We start from the raw sequence: 18,492 nt of genomic DNA, 5'->3' as shown, positions 1-18,492 counted from the left end.
GAAGCAAGTGTGATAAAAATCTATGTTCCCAAGAATGTGGGAAAACTGGCATGCTCCACTTTTGCTCCTAAACACATGATAATATCAGTGAAAACTATGAATACACATGCTCTTTGACCTAGCAATGCTACTTACAGGAATTTTTTTAGTGTAATTATGTGTGCACAAGGGTAAAATAACATATGCTTTATATATAATGGTCCGAGTTTGAAAACAACCTAACTGCCCACCAGTAGGGCATCTCTCAGAGAAAGTGTGGTCTAGCCATACCATGGAACATCTTGCAACTCTTTAAAAGGGAAAGGAGGAATACCTTATTCCTGGAGTCACCAAATTTTCCTATAAAGAGCAAATGGTAAATATTGCTGCCTTTGCAGGCCATAAGGTAGCAATTACTCAACCCAGCTTTTACATAACAGCAACCACAGACAATATTAAGCAAACAGGCATAACTGTGTTAGAGTAAAACATTATTTCAAAGACAATCAGGGCTTGGAATGTAGCTCAGTGGTAAAGTGCTTGCCTGGCATGCGTGAAGCCCTAAAATATATGTATATAGGAGGAAGGCTGTGTTGGATCCTTGGACTGTAGTTTGCAGACCTCTATGCTAATGAGAAATGATCGCCAATATATATTATGTCAAATACTGCAGGTGCTGACTACTGTCTAGTACTACCATTGTGTAAAACCAGGAGAGGGTGGAGTGTGTATGTGCATTTGTGTGCATGTGCATGGAATTTTTCTGATAGAATGAAGCTGATAAAATCACTGCCTGCAGTAGAATAACTGGGAAGCTAGGGATAGGACTAGAAGGGAACTTTTAAAAGCTATGTTTTCTCATGTCTTTTGTATTTCAATCTATGTAGTATATTATCTATTCAAAGAAGAGTAAACCAAGACCAATCTCTCCAGACTCCTATGGCTTCCAATCCTTTCTGGTTTTATTTTGTTTTAATGTTAACTTATCATCCCATGAACATTCTTGTTGATGCGTAGATGTCACACAGTCATTCCCAGGGTGGTGGCTGTCATTCCAGACATGTTTTATATACCACACATCCTCCCTTCACCCTTCTCTCAGAAATACCACTTTCACAACCTCCAAGTTTCAGAAGTTAAGGTCAGAAATTGCAAAGTGGTTTCCAGGCTCCCAGTCTCCACAAGGTTCCAGTCCTGGACTGTCAGGGACACTGAATGCATGTGAGAATGATCTTTGGGAGGAGGGGATAGAGTGGGGGGAGAGAGAGAGAAAATATGAGAATGCTTTCAAGATCCTGTAAGTCTTTCATCTTCCACAGGAAATCCAGTGACGACTCTTGGGTGAGCAACGGCACCTATTTGGAACTTAGGAGAGATCTTGGTTTTTCCAAGCTGGACCATCCTGTCTTGTGGTAAAAACAGTAAAGAAGAGGAAAGATTTGTTAGGGTACTTCTCTTGTGTTTGCTTCTGGAAGCAGCACAAACTTGTGTCTACCTATTTAAAAGATATTATCTAGAATAATCACTTGTGCTTAGTTTAGCATTGTTAAGTATTTAAGTATATATTTTCTTCTGTGGGTTTCTTTACAATTTCAAATGTTATGATTGTTTATATGAATGCAGAACACCTCAATATTTCCTTTTGTATATCAACTATTTAATAAAAATGAAAGATTGAATGTTAATGTGTGGGTTAAAAAAGAAGCTTTAACACTAATTTTCCAAAGGTTAGAGAAAATTCAAATTAAATTTATGCCTTATAAAATTGTGTTGGAGAAAAATAAATCAACCTCTCCCAGGTGCATTAAGAAATAAGATCACCCAGGGTTACTCACCCATGCGTAAGCTACCCAAGTTTAATTTGGTAGCTGAGATATCTTTTTGCCTCAGACAGCTCTTGAATTGCTCAGATGAGCAATTCTGCTGGTGCTGAAGTCCGAAGAATATTTTCATTTGCATTTTAGTGGTTAAAGGGATGGTATAAGATTAGTGGAATGTATGTTTTTACATAAGATGCATCTGGAACCTTCTTGAAGGGGAGGTATTTGAGTTTGTCCTTCCCTCTAGTTTTATTGCCTTACATGCAAAATTGTACCCTCTCACTCAGAGAAATTTTCATTAATTACAGAAATCCCCATTAATTTAATGTCCTAATGAAAGGTAGTAGGAATTTTTTTCCTTAGCGAGAGGGCTCAATCCTTAATAAATTAAAAAGTGATCTCCTGCTTCCCATCCAATCCCTGGCTTTGTGGCCCTCCTGTTTGACCACAGCTTCATTGAGTATGGAATGTCCCAGTTTAGTATAAAATATACAGTGCATTACACACCACAGTTGGACTTTGTAAAAAATTAGCAAAATAACTGATTGTTTTAAATAACTCTACATATTTTTCTTAAATACTGTTCTGCTATTTTCTACCTCTTAATAAGCATCGTATTTTCGATCATATAGCAAGTTTGACCATCTGCCTTATAGACAAATGTAGAGAGTCGATGTTCTCCTTTTGTGTTGTCTTCCGAGAAAGCTTTAAGTGTCTTACCAACTTCCCAACTTTCTTCTCATTTGTATCACTCTGTGAGTTCTGCAGCAGTCTCAGATAATTGATTGTAACTACTGAAAGGCAAAACTTTGTTCCTTTAAGTGTGTTATTTCAAATTACAGTATAATTCGTGCAGTGGTTGAATTGTGTTGTCAGAGCAATTCTAACTTCTGTGCAGATTAAATTAAAACCAAAGTCTAATTTTGAAGCCTTTTACTCAAATGATCATAACAATCCTATGAAATATCAAATGTCATCATGTGCTAAAGAGATTTCTCCAGAAAACATCTTTAGATGTTTAAAGAATTGCAGAACGTATAGAATGATTGTAATGAAGAGTAAAATAAATAACAGGAAAAGTATGCATGATTTTCTAATGTCACATCAAAAAACCAATTGGACAGCATCACATTTTCAAAATGGAGAGTTATATAAAATGGATCAGTAGCCTTTTGGAGTCTGCAAGTGACTGGCATTTTAAAACAACTCATTAAATATTGGATTCATTTATTCCATTTTATGGTGATGTTAAAATGAACACAGTGTGAATATCATTTCCATTTCTAAGCAGTCGAATGACACCATCCAATTCTTTGGTATGTCCTTTGTTCTTTTTCTTTTCAAGCATTTATCCAAATTCTGCTCACAGACAGGAGGAAGCAGGCTGTAGATTTAAGGGTCCTCAGGGGGAAAACAAATCTAGTTTCCACAATGTGAGGATAAATGTAGAATTTTAGTAACACTGGCTGTTAAATAGGCCTGCTCCACAGGCTGAATCAAAAACAAAACAAAACAAAAAACTCAACAAATAGAATGTACAGCCTGAATGAATGTAACTTTGTCATGCAGTATTTGGAAAATTTTTTAATTGTTCCAATATTGTTATTTCAAATGATTTTATGCTTTATTTTGGAATCACAAGGACAAGCAAACCAAACATCACCTCTGTAGTCATCTTATTTGAATTGGGAGTGGGAAGAACAAAATATGGTTAGAACAATATGCAAATTTTAAAATCTAATTAGTAGCAGGATCTTTCTAAAGGGCTTTCCTGAAATTTAAACAGCTTGTGATGCAACCTCATATTCAAATCTTAAAACTTCCTTAAGGGGGAAATGGCATCTTCTTTTTTCTTTTTTTTTTTTCTTTCTGTTCCTTCCTTCAGAAGCACCTTTCCCCCAAATTTGTATCTCCCTCTCCCTCTGTTATCCCACCTGGCATTCCATGCCGGCTGAGAGAGGAGGATGTCAAGTTCGATGTCAGCATGAGTAATTGTCGGAAAATTAATAACAAATGAAGATGTAACTTAGTGGTCAGGCACCCCTGAACTAGATCCCCAGCCCAAAATAGAAACAAACGTCTAGGACCCTTACATTTTTAAGATGGATTAATAGAAACACAGCATTGTTTGGGAAGAACTTAGGTAGAATTTAATGTCCTGGACTCTAAATCTCTCAGCTAAATAATGCCCATCTGCACCATTCAAGGTATTTTTACCCTAATTTTATTCATAAAATCTTACCACCTCAAATTTATGGTAAATTATGCAATATTCTTGGAAATGGGACTTTGCTCAAGCAATCATCCTGCACTTCACTGTTCCTGTTGTAACTATTGACTCCTCCAAACTGCAGGGAATCCATTCAGGAACCAGCATCACCAGTGTAGCAGGGGAGCAGATCGATTCCCACCCAGGCCCCAAAGCATCCCTAAGGTTGCCATTTCCAAGAGCCTCAATGTAGCTCCTCCCTGCAGTTCACATCCCATGAGCTAGGTGGGTTCTGGAACTAACTGAACAGGTTGGGGTTTGCTTTAGGACATCAGTGCAGTTACCTACCCAGGACCCCCAATGTCCCAGTAGCCTTTCTGGTCTTCATGGGTTTCCTTGGAGACTTGAGAAGAAAAGTATACAAACCTTTAAAAAAAAATGTTTACTTCTTTTGGGTCATTGCTTTTCTTATATAATGCTTTTAATTGCTTCCAATAAATCACTTGCCTGGGCCTCAAGCACTGTGCTTCGTCTGCGTTTTGCAGATTGATGAGTGATCTTGTTCTACTGTTCATCTTAAAAGAAAAAATAATAAAATGTTCACTGGGCAGTTGAACTCTGATGCAGGCCTACCATATATCCTAACAAGTTACGTTATGGCCTCCAGCTGTTGTAGAATTCCTCAGACCATTTAGTCTTGAGTAGGAGCAATAAGAACTCATTCTTATGATCTTACATTAGTTGCATTAGTTACAATGTTTTGGCATAATTTATTTGAATGTCTTTAATTTTTATATTAAACATCAGCATAAATCTATTTTTGCTAGCAGATGACAGCTATTTTCCTTCTGCATTGTATTAATCTGTCACTCAATGTTAGTCTTTCTGTGTGGGAAATCTGCATCATCTAAGTATCTACAAATTGTGACAGCCTAAAATGGAAACCAGTTTTGGAGACTTTAGTTTTGGGGAATGCAATGATCAGAAGTGGCTCATTTATTTTATTAATAATGATTTTTATCTTCCTCTGTTACCCTCAGAGGACAATTTTTTAACATGGATATTTGTAAATCTTCCATTTAACTATTTGTAAAATTATGTTCTGTCTAAATTCCATTCTCCCGTTCCCCCATGACTCCCCAAAAAGCTCAATAAATTTGTTTACTCTCCTCATGTAGCTAGTTGACTGAATAAATAACATGAAAAAAATATCACCTTTGTCTTTGTTTTTCTGGGTTATGGGCATTTGTGGTTGATGGAAGGAGACAGAGCAAGACCCTGGCCTAGGCTCTTTCCAGAAGAAACACACCAACTTACTTAAAGCAATGGGGGTTGGAGATAGGAACATCCTGGGACACACACTCAGAAACCATAGAGTTGCCAGAGTCTTGGCCCCAACATTTCTCAGTAATATCACAAAAATAGATCTTGAGACACTTGGAGCCCTAGGGAAGTCACCTTTAGTGCCAAGGAACCCCATCTGCTTACCTTACTGTGCCATGGAAATATTGTTTTCTCTGTGTGTTCTAAATGAAACAAGAAAAGGCTGACTACTTACACCAAATTAATAGCCTTTACCAATGACTAACTCATCTCTTCCCATACCCAAATTGTGTCCTTTCCAAAGCAAGAATTGTAGGGGTGTGTGCCAGGCTAGCTCAGGTGCAGGTAAGAGCCAACGGAGCCATAACCCAGGCCCTGGGAGCTGGGTAAATGCAGGCTTGTGGTGAGCAACCTGCAAACTCGTTTATTGCAGGAGAAACCATACATTTTATAGACTTTTAACCCAATCACAATGTGCCACAGGGGATCAGACCACCGGGCCCCTATACAGGTTCCCTTGGTAATACTAGGTAAATTTGGGGACAGTTGTTTACCTTCCTAAGTGACCAAAGTGGAATGCTCCTCTCTGTAGGTATTCCTGATGGGCGTGAATGTGTGAAGGTTTTCCTTACACACTTGAGACATTCAAGCTGCTAGCCAAGACTTAGGATTTCTCCCAACAAGGAATACCCTTAGCACCCTTACTAAGAAGTTCCATTTGATTCTGTTAGTATATGATGTTACATTGCGTGCCAGATTGCAGAGTAACACACATAAGTCACATCTCTGCATCCCTAAAGACATTTAAAGAGACTCAAATTCAATCAATGAATCTTGATTGGATTAACCGAAAAAGGAAAGAAAAGAAAAACAAGCTATAAAAGACATTTTGTGAACTGCAGTTAGTGAAGTTAGTGAAATTTGCATTGAAATTGCTATAGTTTGGATCTTGAATGTTCACAAAGGCCCTGTGGTCACCAGTCTGTGGTACTGTTAGGAATTATGAAACCTAAAAGGTGGGACCTAGCCAAAGACATTAGCACACTGGGGGCATGTCCTTGAAGGGGATAGTGAAACCTTAGCTTCTTCCTCCTCTTTTTTGCTTCCCAGCTACCATAAGGTGAGCAGCCTTCCTCCACCATGTGTTCCCCATCATGAAATTCTGCCTTACCACAAGCCCAAAAGCAATGGAGTGAGCTGATTATGGACTGAAACCTCTGAAAACATGACCCTTGATAAATCTTGGATATTTTGTCACAGCGATGAAAAATTGATTAACCTAGGAAATTGGTACTAGGAAGTGGGATCATTGCTGTGACTACACCTAAACATGTGATTCAGAAATCGTTGGAATTGGTTTGTTAGAGGAGTTTGGAAAATTTTGGAGAAGCAGGCTAGAGCAACCCCAAAATGCTATAAGCAGAGCTCAATGGGTAATTCTGGTGAGAATTACCAGAATGCTGATAAAAATTCAGACTTTAAAGGCTGATGAGGTTTCAGATGGGAATGAGGACTCAGTTGGGAATTAGACTTTTTACTATGTGGCAAAGAACTTGAATCCATTTTGCCCATGCCCTGAGACTTTGTGTGAAGCTGAGTCAAAAGGATGGACTAGTTAATCTGAAGAGAAAATTTCTAGGTAGCACAGCATGCAGGTGATGGTATAGATATAAGTGACTGTGTTTAACCAGATGTATAGTGAGAATCAGGAGCAAAGAGCAGAATGAAAAGATTTTAAAAACTCAGTTTAGCCAGAAAAGGAGCACATTAAAAGTGGCAACTAAGGAGGGTGTAGTTGCTAAAGAGATTAACACCATTAGAAAGGAGCCAAGTACTTTGCATGAGGACAACAGGAAAGATGTCTTCAGGGCATCTTGGGAATCAGCAAGACTATACCCATCAGAGGCTAAAAGACTTTTGTTTGAGAAGAGAGTCCAGAATGTCCTGCTGACACAGAACTGAGTAGGGAATTATTTCCCCAGGATTTTTATTTCTCATGTTCAACCACTCAGGCACTCCAAAGCCACCGCAGCTGTGGTCCAGGTGGACCTGGCTACCTCTCAAACCTGTGGCAAACTATGGCATTGTTCACGTGATGTTGGTTTTGCAGACATGCAGAATGTAAGAGTCGTCGGGTCATGGTAGCTTCCACCCAGATTTCAAAGGAAAGCCTGGAAGGCCAGGCAATGTGTGGAAGGGTCAGAGACTCTGTGGGTAGCCATTGAGAGGGTGATGCATGATGTTATGTCAGTAAAGCTGAAGCCACAGTGAAAATCCCAGGAAGTTAGAGATGCCAAGAATGTGGAGTGCCATCCATGAGAAACTAAAGACAGTGTTCAAAGCTAGCCCAAGAGAGAAGCACGTGGGCAACAGCTGGTAATGTCATAGGGGTGATTTGTCCAAGCTCCTTGGGGCTTACTTCACACCTTCATGCACCACAGGTGCTGGACATAGGGCTACAGAATTTAAATTTTATCCTATGGGTCTTGCTTTGATGCAGTTTCTCTTTCAATGTTCCTGTTGTTCCTTTTTGGAATGGGAATGTTTAAAATGTGTCATTGTATCTTGGAAGCATGTAACTTATTTTTTATTTTTTTCACAGGTTCACACTTAAGAGTTTGTCTTGAATCTCAGAGGAGACTTTGGACTTGGACTTTTAAGCAGTGCTGAACAGTTGAGACTTTGGGGACTCTTCAAAATGGATTGAATGCACTTTGAATTCAGAGATGGACATGAGCCTTAGGGGACCAGAGGTGGAATGTCATAAGGTGGATCTTAAATATCCCCCAAAAGCTGTGAGTTGTGAGCTTGTTTGCCAGACTGAGGCACTGTTGGAAACTGGTGGAACTTTGAAAGGGATGAGAGCTAAAGGAAGAAAATTAGGCACTAAGGATGTGCCTTTGAATGGGATATTGGGATCCCAGCCCTTTGTTCTTTCCCTTTGCCGCCAAGTTAACTTGAGGGGAGCAGCTTTGCTTCACCAAATGCTCCCTGCCATGATGTTTTGCCTTGTCACGGGGCCAAAAGCAGCAAAGTGAACTGACCATGAACTAAAACCTCTGAAACTGTGAGTCTAAATAAATCCTCCTCTAGATAAGTTGTTTATCTCAGGCATTTTGTCAAAGCGATGGAAAGATGATATAATTATGAAATTATTGCCAATTTTCTTATATGTATTAGAACATTTCCTATTGAATGAAATCTGTCATTAAAGGAGAGCAATTTTCTAGCAGTATTCAAAATAATGTTATGAGCAACGAATGAAATCTTTTTATTTTTTGGTACCAAGAATTCAACTGGGTTCAATTCCCTGGGGGCACTTAACCACTGAGCCACATCCCCAGCCCTTTTTTAATATTTTATTTAAAGACAGGGTCTCTCTCAATTGTTTAGGGCTTCACTAAGTTGCTGAGGCTGGCTTTGAACTTGAAATCTTCTTGCCTCAGCCTCCCAAGCTGTTGGGATTACAGGCATGAGTCACTGTACCTGGCTATTATAATGTTTTTTAGTGAGCTAAGAGCAGGCTCTCTTTTTAACTTCCATAATTACAACTAACATCAGACTGGCAAAGATACATTAATGTGCGCAATGATTCTCCAACTTAGGTTAATCTCCAGGGGGTAATTCACATAAATTCCCCACAAATTTGCCCCAGGTAGTTCAGACCCAGCCATCTCCACAGTTTGTTGATCAGCATTTAATCACCATGTAGCTAGACCCCTACCTTCTAATTTCATGATTATTCTAGGACTTCAAAAAAGGCACACTAGTAACACTAAATGTTTCTTTTCACTAAATGTTGTACATTGCTTTTCTACTGTCTTTGAAATTTAAAAGTAGGAGCCGTATCACCTCCTTCCTCTGTATATCTCTTAGATACTTTAAACAGGGCTTGCTGACAGGGGCACCCAGCAGCTGCTGTGATGGAGTCTTTTAAAACATTTATTGAACCAGGAATGGTCCTAGACACAGACAGCTCTCTGCCTTCCGAAGCTTCCAGTCTGGTAGAAAGCTGGTGGGCCAGAAAAGAATCAGTGTGGTCAGAGGCTTTGTCACCCAAGTCATGAGGGAAGAGGTGGCAAGGTCTTCAATACTGGAATGAGAGGAGTGATGGGCCTCAGAGACAGGGAAGAGGGTGGGGACTCATGGATGACTCAGAGTTCCTCTCCATGCTCATGAAGCCATAGTACTGTTTCCCAACCTAGGTCACAATGTAAATTTTAATATGTCACAATATCTGGTGTTTCCTCAGCCCAGAGGCATGAGACAAAGGGTGAGGAGCAGAAGTGGGCAGCACTTAGGTGGTCAAGGGGACCAGAGAAGCCAAAGAGGTCATTTCCAAGAACTCCAGCTCTTCCTGCTCTGCCACAGATCAGATTGCATGGCCTTCAATGTCCCCCCACCTTCCACGCACACCCTTCCTCTTTGGGAGGAAGAAAAGTGAGGAACCTAAGAGATAAATCCCCTGTCCAATAGTGACTGAGCATTATCAGAATAGACTGCTTAAATAACAGATTAGACAACTATTATTATTATTATTTTTTGTACCAGGTATCGAACCCAGGGTACTTAACCACTGAGTCATAACCCTAGATTTTTTTTTTTTTTTTTTTTTTTTGAGACAGATTCTCATTAAGTTACTTAGACTGGCCTCAAACTTGTGATTCTTCTGCCTCAGACTCCTAAATTGCTTGGATTATAGGCATACACCACCATGCCCAGCTTAGACTATATTTTTTAATCAAAAATTTTATTGTAGCAAAATATACATACATTTTTACCAATGAAACTTTTTTTTATAAGTCCTGGGTCTTGAACCCAGGGCTTTGTACATGTTACGCAAGCCATCTACCCCTGAGCTATATCCCTAGCCCCATTTTACGCATTTTTAAGTATACAGGTCAGTGGCATTGAATCCATCTGCCAAACTTTTTTTTTTTTTTTATCCCATACAGAAACTCTGTACCCGTATAGACTATTTTAAACAAAACTGGACTGTAAGTTAATTTTTTCTTGCTAACAAATAAATAACCGGCTCTTAAGGACTAGATAGTTATTTACAAGATGACAATTAAATTTTTTCACTTCTCAGTTATAGTGTGAGCTACAGTTTTGCAACTCCATTTTAAAAACCTACAACAGCCCCATTTAGGCAATCCTTATTTATCAGAAACTTGCACCAGACCAGAAGTTAAGCAACTTTGTCCAAACTCTTACAACTCACTCACATCAATGGGGATGAGCATGTGTCTGTCTTATTTCCAAATCTAGCCCCTTAGGCTATGGAATGAGATGCAAGTGGTGTAATCCCAACATCCTTTTCTCTTCCAAGTACAAGTATTTGTTCTTTAATCTTAGTACCAAAGGTTTCCTTAGGTCTTAGAAGCAGACACAGACTTAAGAAAATCTCATTTGCCCCAACAGCCAATGGATAGGTTATCATTAAAGTTCTCTCTATGCTATTACTCTGTGATCTTAAGAACAGGTAGAAATGTTCTTTGGTCAATCAGCCAACATTCATGAGCACCAAACATGTGGCAGACACAATCTCTAGAACTTAACTACAGAATGCAGAATCTGCATTAAAGTATCTATTTTTTTAAAGTTTTTAATTGTAGATGGACACAGTACCTTTTATTTTATTTATTTATTTTTATGTGGTGCTGAATATCAAACCCAGTGCCTCACACATGCTGTACCACTTGAGCCACATTCCAAGCTAAAGTAGTCTATTTTTTAAAAATCTTCAAAGTGGAAAATTACTTGGCCATCTGCATATGTACAGCAAAGGACCATGAGATATTAGAATCAATAGTTTGTAAACAGCAGTGGAATTGAAGAATTGTTGGGGACAAACACTAGAAGGAATAAGCTGGAAAGATAGGAAGTGGTAATCCAAGACTGGGAAGCTCACAACATTTTAAATGAAGTGGGCTAGGGGATAAATAAATCTTGAAAAGCCTTTATTTAAGGAAAAGATGTGCTCATTATTTAATTGATAGTTCTTCAGTATTTTCTGTCAGGAGCTATGCTAAAAAACACAATTTTAGTCAGCTTTTTTGCTGCTGTCACTAAAAGACCCAACAAGAACAAGTGTAGAAGAGGAACGGTTTATTTGGGGGCACAGTTTCAGAGGTCTCAGTCCATAGACAGCAGACTCCATTCCTCAGGGCTCGAGGTGAGGCTGAACATCATAGCAGAAGAATGTGGTAGAGGGAAGCAGCTCACATGGTGATCAGGAAGCAGAGAGAGAGACTCCACTCACCAGATACACAGCATATACCCAAAGGCACACTCCCAATGAACCACCTCCTCTAGCCACACCCTATCAGCCTTCAGTTACCACTCAGCTAATCCCATAAGGGGATTAATTCACTGGTGGGTTAAGGCTCTCATAACCCAATTATTTCTCCTAAACTTTCTTGAATTGTCTCACACATGAGCTTTTGGGGTCATAACACATCCAAACCATAATAAGCACTTTATGCAGGATGTAGCGATACTGCAATTCAAGGTACTGCACTCTGTTCCAGCCACCTGCAAGCTTTCTTTGGGAAAGGCCCAAGAGTAAAATCTCAGGCTCTGGGACCAACAGCTCTGCTGTTGTTGCCTAAAAATGACCAGAAACAAGGACATGAATGACCGTGTGTTCCAAAAAAAGTTTGTTTACGAAAAAGGGGTAGCAGGCAAGACTTGAACTGCAGGCTGTAGTTTGCTGACACCTACCTGACCTTAAAGTGTGGTCCGTAGATATCATGGATAAGTGTGGGGAGTCTTCTCTCTCAAGGTCCCCAGAAAGGAATTTCTAAAGTTTAGCCAAAGGAAGGAAAGGTAAACTACTCTTAAGATCCAAGTATCACTTACTGTTAGCCATGACAGTCTTGGGACGACAAGCACCTTGGCCAATCTTGTCTAGAATCATAGCTTCCTTCCTTCACAGAGGACACATACTAGCAAGTCCTGCAGTCCTCCATGCCTGACCTCTCCTGACCTTGACATCCCTTTTTCTGCTACCCATGGAAATCCCCACTTGGAATCCCTGGGGCATCCCAAACCCAGTACATCCAAGGAAATCATCGTCTTCCCTGTGTAGTCCATTCCTCTGTTCTCTGTCTAAAAAACTCACACACACAAAAATACTGGGTGTAATTTTAGACCCCTGCCTGTCCCTCATCCTCATGGCAACTAAGCCCTGCCCCACCTCCCTGTGAAGCTCCCTTCCCACAGCCCCACAGCGCACAGCTGCCCTCGTCAGTTCCCGCCTGGTAAAATGGAACTGTCCTCTGAAGTCCCAGCTCCTTCCCATCTGAACACTAAGCTGCCACCAGTGGGTTTTCTAAAATCCAGTCATAATTAATCTACTTATCATCCTCCTTTACCCAAAACAGCTGGGCATGATTTATGTGTACCACAGCAGTCACAAGCTCAGCCTTTAGGCAGAAAGATCAGATTTGAATCCTGGCTCTGCAGGGCTGAGCCTGCAAAGCCAAGCAAACCCCTGAGGGTGGTTGTGAGGGTCACAGGAGCCAAGCAAGAGATATGCAAGGTCGAAACTATTTTCATAAAAATATTGACGCTATTTACCTTTTTTATTCTGTTGCAAGTATAGAATATTCCAGAAGCCACGTAGCTACATGACATGTGAGAGCACAACAGATGAATGCAGAAGCAAATATGAGAATTCTGCCGTCTTCTTTAAACGCAGATGTTAATCAGATTCAAGACTATAAAGCAGTGCTATCCTTCACTCTAATTTGCTGTTTTTTGTTTTTTTTTTTTAACTGTAGCTGTATTTTATTGAGAGTTTTTGGGTTTTTATTTTATCTTTTATTGTTGTTTATTTGTTTTGGGTTTTTTGTGGGTTTTTTGTGTGTGTTTGTTTGTTTGTGTTTTTTTGATACTGGGGATTTAACACAGGAGTGCTTTACCCCTGACCACATCCCCAGTCCTTTTAATGTTTTATTTTGAGATAAGGTCTCACTAAGTTGCTTAGGATCTCATTAAGTTGCTCAGGCTAGCTTTGAACTCACATCCTCCTGCCTCAGCCGCTGGAGCAGTTGGGACTACAGGCACACACCACTGTGTCCAACCAAACTGTGTTTTTGTGTTAACATATAATAGGCTTATTATTGATATTTAAAATGAATTAATAATCTTAAACTTCTTAGTTTGAATTTCTAATGATATAAATTGGTAGATATAACCCACATAAACAGAAGCTCTTTGGAGTTCTTAATAGTTTTTTTTTTTATTTATTTAAACAAGTGGGATACATGTTGTTTCTCTATTTGTACATGGAGTCAAGGCATACCATTTGTGTAATCATAAATTTACATAGGGCAATGTTATTTGATTCATTCTGTTATTTTTTCCCTTCCCCCCACCCTTCCCACCCCTCTTTTCCCTCTATACAGTCCTTCCTTCCTCCATTCTTACCACCCTCCTTATCCCTAACCCTAAACCTAACCCTAACTCTAACGCTAACCCCTCCTACCCCCCATTATATGTCCTTATCCACTTATCAGCGAGATCATTCGTCCTTTAGTTTTTTGAGATTGGCTTATCTCACTTAGCATGATATTCTCCAATTTCATCCATTTGCCTGCAAATGCCATAATTTTATCAATCTTCATGGCAGAGTAATATTCCATTGTATATATATGCCACAGTTTCTTTATCCATTCGTCAACTGAAGAGCATCTAGGTTGGTTCCACAATCTGGCTATGGTGAATTGAGCAACTATGAACATTGATGTGGCTGTATCTCTGTAGTATGCTGATTTTAAGTCCTTTGGGTATAGGCCAAGGAGTGGGAGAGCTGGGTCAAATGGTGGTTCCATTCCAAGCTTTCTAAGGAATCTCCATACTGCTTTCCAGAGTGGCTGCACTAATTTGCAACCCCACCAGCAATGTACGAGTGTACCTTTTTCCCCACATCCTCACCAACACCTGTTGTTGCTTGTGTTCTTGATAATCGCCATTCTAATTGGGGTGAGATGAAATCTTAGGGCAGTTTTGATTTGCATTTCTCTTATTACTAGAGATGTTGAACATTTTTTCATATATCTGTTGATTGCTTGTACATCTTCTGTGAAGTGTCTGTTCATTTCCTTAGCCCATTTGTTGATTGGATTATTTGTATTCTTGGTGCAGAGTTTTTTGAGTTCTTTATAGATTCAGGATATTAGCGCTCTATCTGAAGTATGAGTGGCAAAGATATTCTCCCACTCTGTAGGCTCTCTCTTCACGTTACTGATAGTTTCCTTTGCTGAGAGAAAGCTTTTCAGTTTGAACCTATCCCAGTTGTTGATTCTTGCTTTTATTTCTTGGGCTATGGGAGTCCTGTTAAGGAAGTCTGATCCTAAGCCAACAAGTTGAAGGTTTGGACCTACTTTTTCTTCTATAAGATGCAGGATCTCTGGTCTGATTCCAAGGTCCTTGATCCATTTTGAGTTGAGTTTTGTGCAGGGTGAGAGATAGGGGTTTAATTTCATTCTGTTGCATATGGTTTTCCAGTTTTCCCAGCACCATTTGTTGAAGAGGCTATCTTTTCTCCATTGCATATTTTTGGCCCCTTTGTCTAGTATGAGAAAATTGTATTTATTTGGGTTTGTGTCCATGTCCTCTGTTCTGTACCATTGATCTACCTGTCTATTTTGGTACCAATACCATGCCATTTTTGTTACTATTGCTTTGTAATAGAGTTGAAGATCTGGTATTGCGATACCCCCTGCTTCGCTCTTTCTACTGAGGATTGCTTTAGCTATTCTGGGTTTCTTATTCTTCCAGATGAATTTCATAATTGCTTGCTCTATTTCTGTAAGGTACATCATTGGGATTTTAATTGGAATTGCATTGAATCTGTATAGCACTTTAGGTAGTATGGCCATTTTGACAATATTAATTCTGCCTATCCAAGAACATGGGAGATCTTTCCATCTTCTAAGATTTTCTTTAATTTCTTTCTTTAGTGTTCTGTAGTTCTCATTGTAGAGGTCTTTCACCTCTTTTGTGAGATTGATTCCCAAGTATTTTATTTTTTTTTTATGCTATTGTGAATGGGGTAGTTTTCCTAATTTCTCTTTCCTGAAGATTCATCACTTATGTATAAAAATGCATTGGATTTATGAGCATTGATCTTGAACCTGCTACTTTACTGAATTCACTTATGAGTTCTAAGAGTTTTCTGGTGGAATTTCCAGGTTCCTCTAAATATATAATCATGTCATCAGCGAACAGGGATAGTTTGAGTTCTTCTTTTCCAATTCGTATCCCTTTAATTTCTTTGGTTTGTCTAATTGCTCTGGCTAGAGTCTCAAGAACAATGTTGAATAGAAGTGGTGAAAGAGGGCATCCCTGCCTTGTTCCAGTTTTTAGGAGGAATGCGTTCAGTTTTTCACCATTTAGAATGATATTGGCCATGGGCTTAGCATAGATGGCCTTTACAATGTTAAGGAATGTTCCCACTACCCCAATTTTTTCTAGTGTTTTCAGCATGAAGGGATGCTGTGTTTTATCGAATGCTTTTTCTGCATCTATTGAAATAATCATGTGATTCTTAACTTTTAGTCTGTTGATATGGTGAATGACATTTATTGATTTCTGGATGTTAAACCAACCTTGCATCCCTGGGATAAAACCCACTTGATCGTGGTGCACTATCTTTTTAATATATTTTTGTATGCGATTTGCTAAAATTTTGTTGAGAATTTTTGCATCGATGTTCATTAAGGATATTGGTCTGAAATTTTCTTTCCTTGATGAGTCTCTGTCTAGTTTAGGTATCAGGGTGATATTGGCTTCATAGAATGAGTTTGGGAGGGTTCCCTCCTCTTCTATTTCATGGAATACTTTGAGAAGTATTGGAATGAGCTCTTCTTTAAAGGTTTTGTAGAACTCGGCTGAGAATCCATCTGGTCCCGGACTTTTCTTTGTTGGTAGACTTTTGATGACCTCTTCTATTTCATTGCTTGAAATTGATTTATTTAAGTTGTGTATGTCCTCCTCTTTCAGTTTAGGTAATTCATATGTCTCTAGAAACTTGTTGATGTCTTTGAGGTTTTCTGTTTTGTTGGAGTCTAGATTTTCAAAATAGCTTCTAATTATGTTTTGTATTTCACTCGTGTCTGTTGTGATATTTCCTTGTTCATTCCGAATTTTAGTAATTTGAGTTTTCTCCCTCTTTCTCTTTGTTAGTGTGGCTAAGGGTTTATCAATTTTGTTCATTTTTTCAAAGAACCAACTATTTATTTTGTTAATTTTTCCGATTGTTTCTTTTGTTTCCATTTCATTGATTTCGGCTCTGATTTTAACTATTTCCTGTCTTCTACTACTTTTGGTGTTGGTCTGCTCTTCTTTTTCTAGGGCTTTAAGCTGTAGTGCTAAGTCGTTTATTTGTTAATTTCTACTTCTTTTGTTGAATGCGCCCCATGAAATAAATCTTCCTCTAAATACTGCTTTCATAGTGTCCCAGAGATTTTGATATGATGTGTCTTTGTTCTCGTTTACTTGTAAGAATTTTTTTATTTCCCTCCTGATGTCTTCTGTTATCCATTCATCATATAATAATGTAATATTTAATCTGCAGGTATTGGAGAAGTTTCTGTTTTTTATTCTGTCATTTATTTCTAATATCAATCCATTATGATCTGATAGAGTACAAGGTAGTATCTCTATCTTCTTGTATTTGCTAACAGTAGTTTTTTGGCATAAGACATGGTCTATTTTAGAGAAGGATCCATGTGCTGCTGAGAAGAAAGTGTATTCATTCTTTGTTGGATGGTATATTCTATATAAGTCGGTTAAGTCTAAATTGTTGATTGTGTTATTGAGATATATGGTTTCTTTGTTCAATTTTTGTTTGGATGATCTATCCAGCAGTGAGAGAGGTGTGTTAAAATCGCCTAGTATTATTGTGTTGTGGTCTATTTGATTTCTGGAATTGAGAAGGATTTGTTTGATGTATGTGGATGAGCCAATGTTCGGGGCGTAGATATTTATGATTGTTATGTCTTGCTGATTTATGTTTCCCTTAAGCAGTATGTAATGTCCTTCTTTATCCCTTCTGACTAGTTTTGGCTTGAAGTCCACATTATCTGAGATGAGGATGGATACTCCAGCTTTTTTGCTGTGTCCGTGTGCATGGCATGTTTTTTCCCATCCTTTCACCTTTAGTCTATGGGTATCTCTTTCTATGAGATGAGTCTCTTGCAGGCAGCATATTGTTGGATTTTTCTTTTCAATCCAATCTGCCAGTCTATGTCTTTTGATTGATAAGTTCAGGCCATTAACATTTGGGGTTATTTTTGTGATATGATTTGTATTCCCAGTCATTTGACTCATTTTTGTTTTTTGACATGATTTGGTTTCTCCTTTATTTGGCTATTCCTTTAGGCTAGTTCATCCCGTTGCTGATTTGCATCATTGTTTTTCATCTCTTCCTCATGGAATATTTTGCTGAGAATGTTCTGTAATGCCGGCTTTCTTTTTGTAAATTCCTTTAGCTTTTGTTTATCATGGAAGGATCTTATTTCATCGTCAAATCTGAAAGTAAGTTTTGCTGGGTATAAGATTCTTGGTTGGCATCCATTTTCTTTCAGGGCTTGGTAAATGTTGTTCCAGGCCCTTCTAGCTTTTAGGGTCTGGATTGAAAAGTCTGTTGATATTCTTATTGGTTTCCCCTTGAATGTAATTTGATTCTTTTCTCTCGTGGCCTTTAAAATTCTGTCTTTCTTACCATCTTCTCTATTTGTTCAACTTTGTTTTCAAGATTAAATATTTTGTCTTCAGTTTCTGAGGTTCTGTCTTTCAGGTGTTCTGTCCCATTGGTTATGCTTTCTATGGAGTTTTTAACTTGGTTTATTGTTTCCTTCATTTCAAGGATTTCTATTTTTTTTTTCAGTATCTTTAACTCTTTATTGAAATGATCTCTTGCTTCTCGTATTTGCTCTTTTAACTGTTGATTGGTGTGATCATTTAATGCCTGCATTTACTCTTTCATCTCCTCCTTTAATGCCTGCATTTGCTCTTTCATCTCCTCGTTTGCTTCCCTGATTGTTTTAATTATGTACATTCTGAACTCCCTTTCTGACATTTCTTCTGCTGTGCTGTCATTGGGTTTTATTGATATAGTATCTAGGTTTGTTTGGGACATTTTCTTCC

The 18,492-nt window shown here is 38.7% G+C and overlaps 1 protein-coding gene across 7 annotated transcripts in view; it reads left to right on the top strand.

Moving 5' to 3' along the window:
* OSBPL3 (oxysterol binding protein like 3) overlaps positions 1-5,219 on the top strand; it is a 178,810-nt gene extending 173,591 nt beyond the window's left edge. For all 7 annotated transcript variants that reach the window (XM_079151143.1, XM_079151141.1, XM_079151142.1 and 4 more), the window contains one exon: positions 1,299-5,219. In XM_079151143.1, the coding sequence (XP_079007269.1) occupies positions 1,299-1,395 (97 nt within the window). In that variant the 3' untranslated portion in view covers positions 1,396-5,219. The remainder of the gene's footprint in view (positions 1-1,298) is intronic.
* The last annotated feature ends 13,273 nt before the right edge of the window (positions 5,220-18,492 follow it).

Source organism: Sciurus vulgaris (assembly GCF_902686455.1).
Source record: "Sciurus vulgaris genome assembly, chromosome: 8".
Taxonomy (NCBI): Eukaryota; Metazoa; Chordata; class Mammalia; order Rodentia; family Sciuridae; genus Sciurus; species Sciurus vulgaris.
The sequence above is the reverse complement of the archived record's forward strand: the minus strand, read 5'-3'. Positions and strand labels throughout refer to the sequence as shown.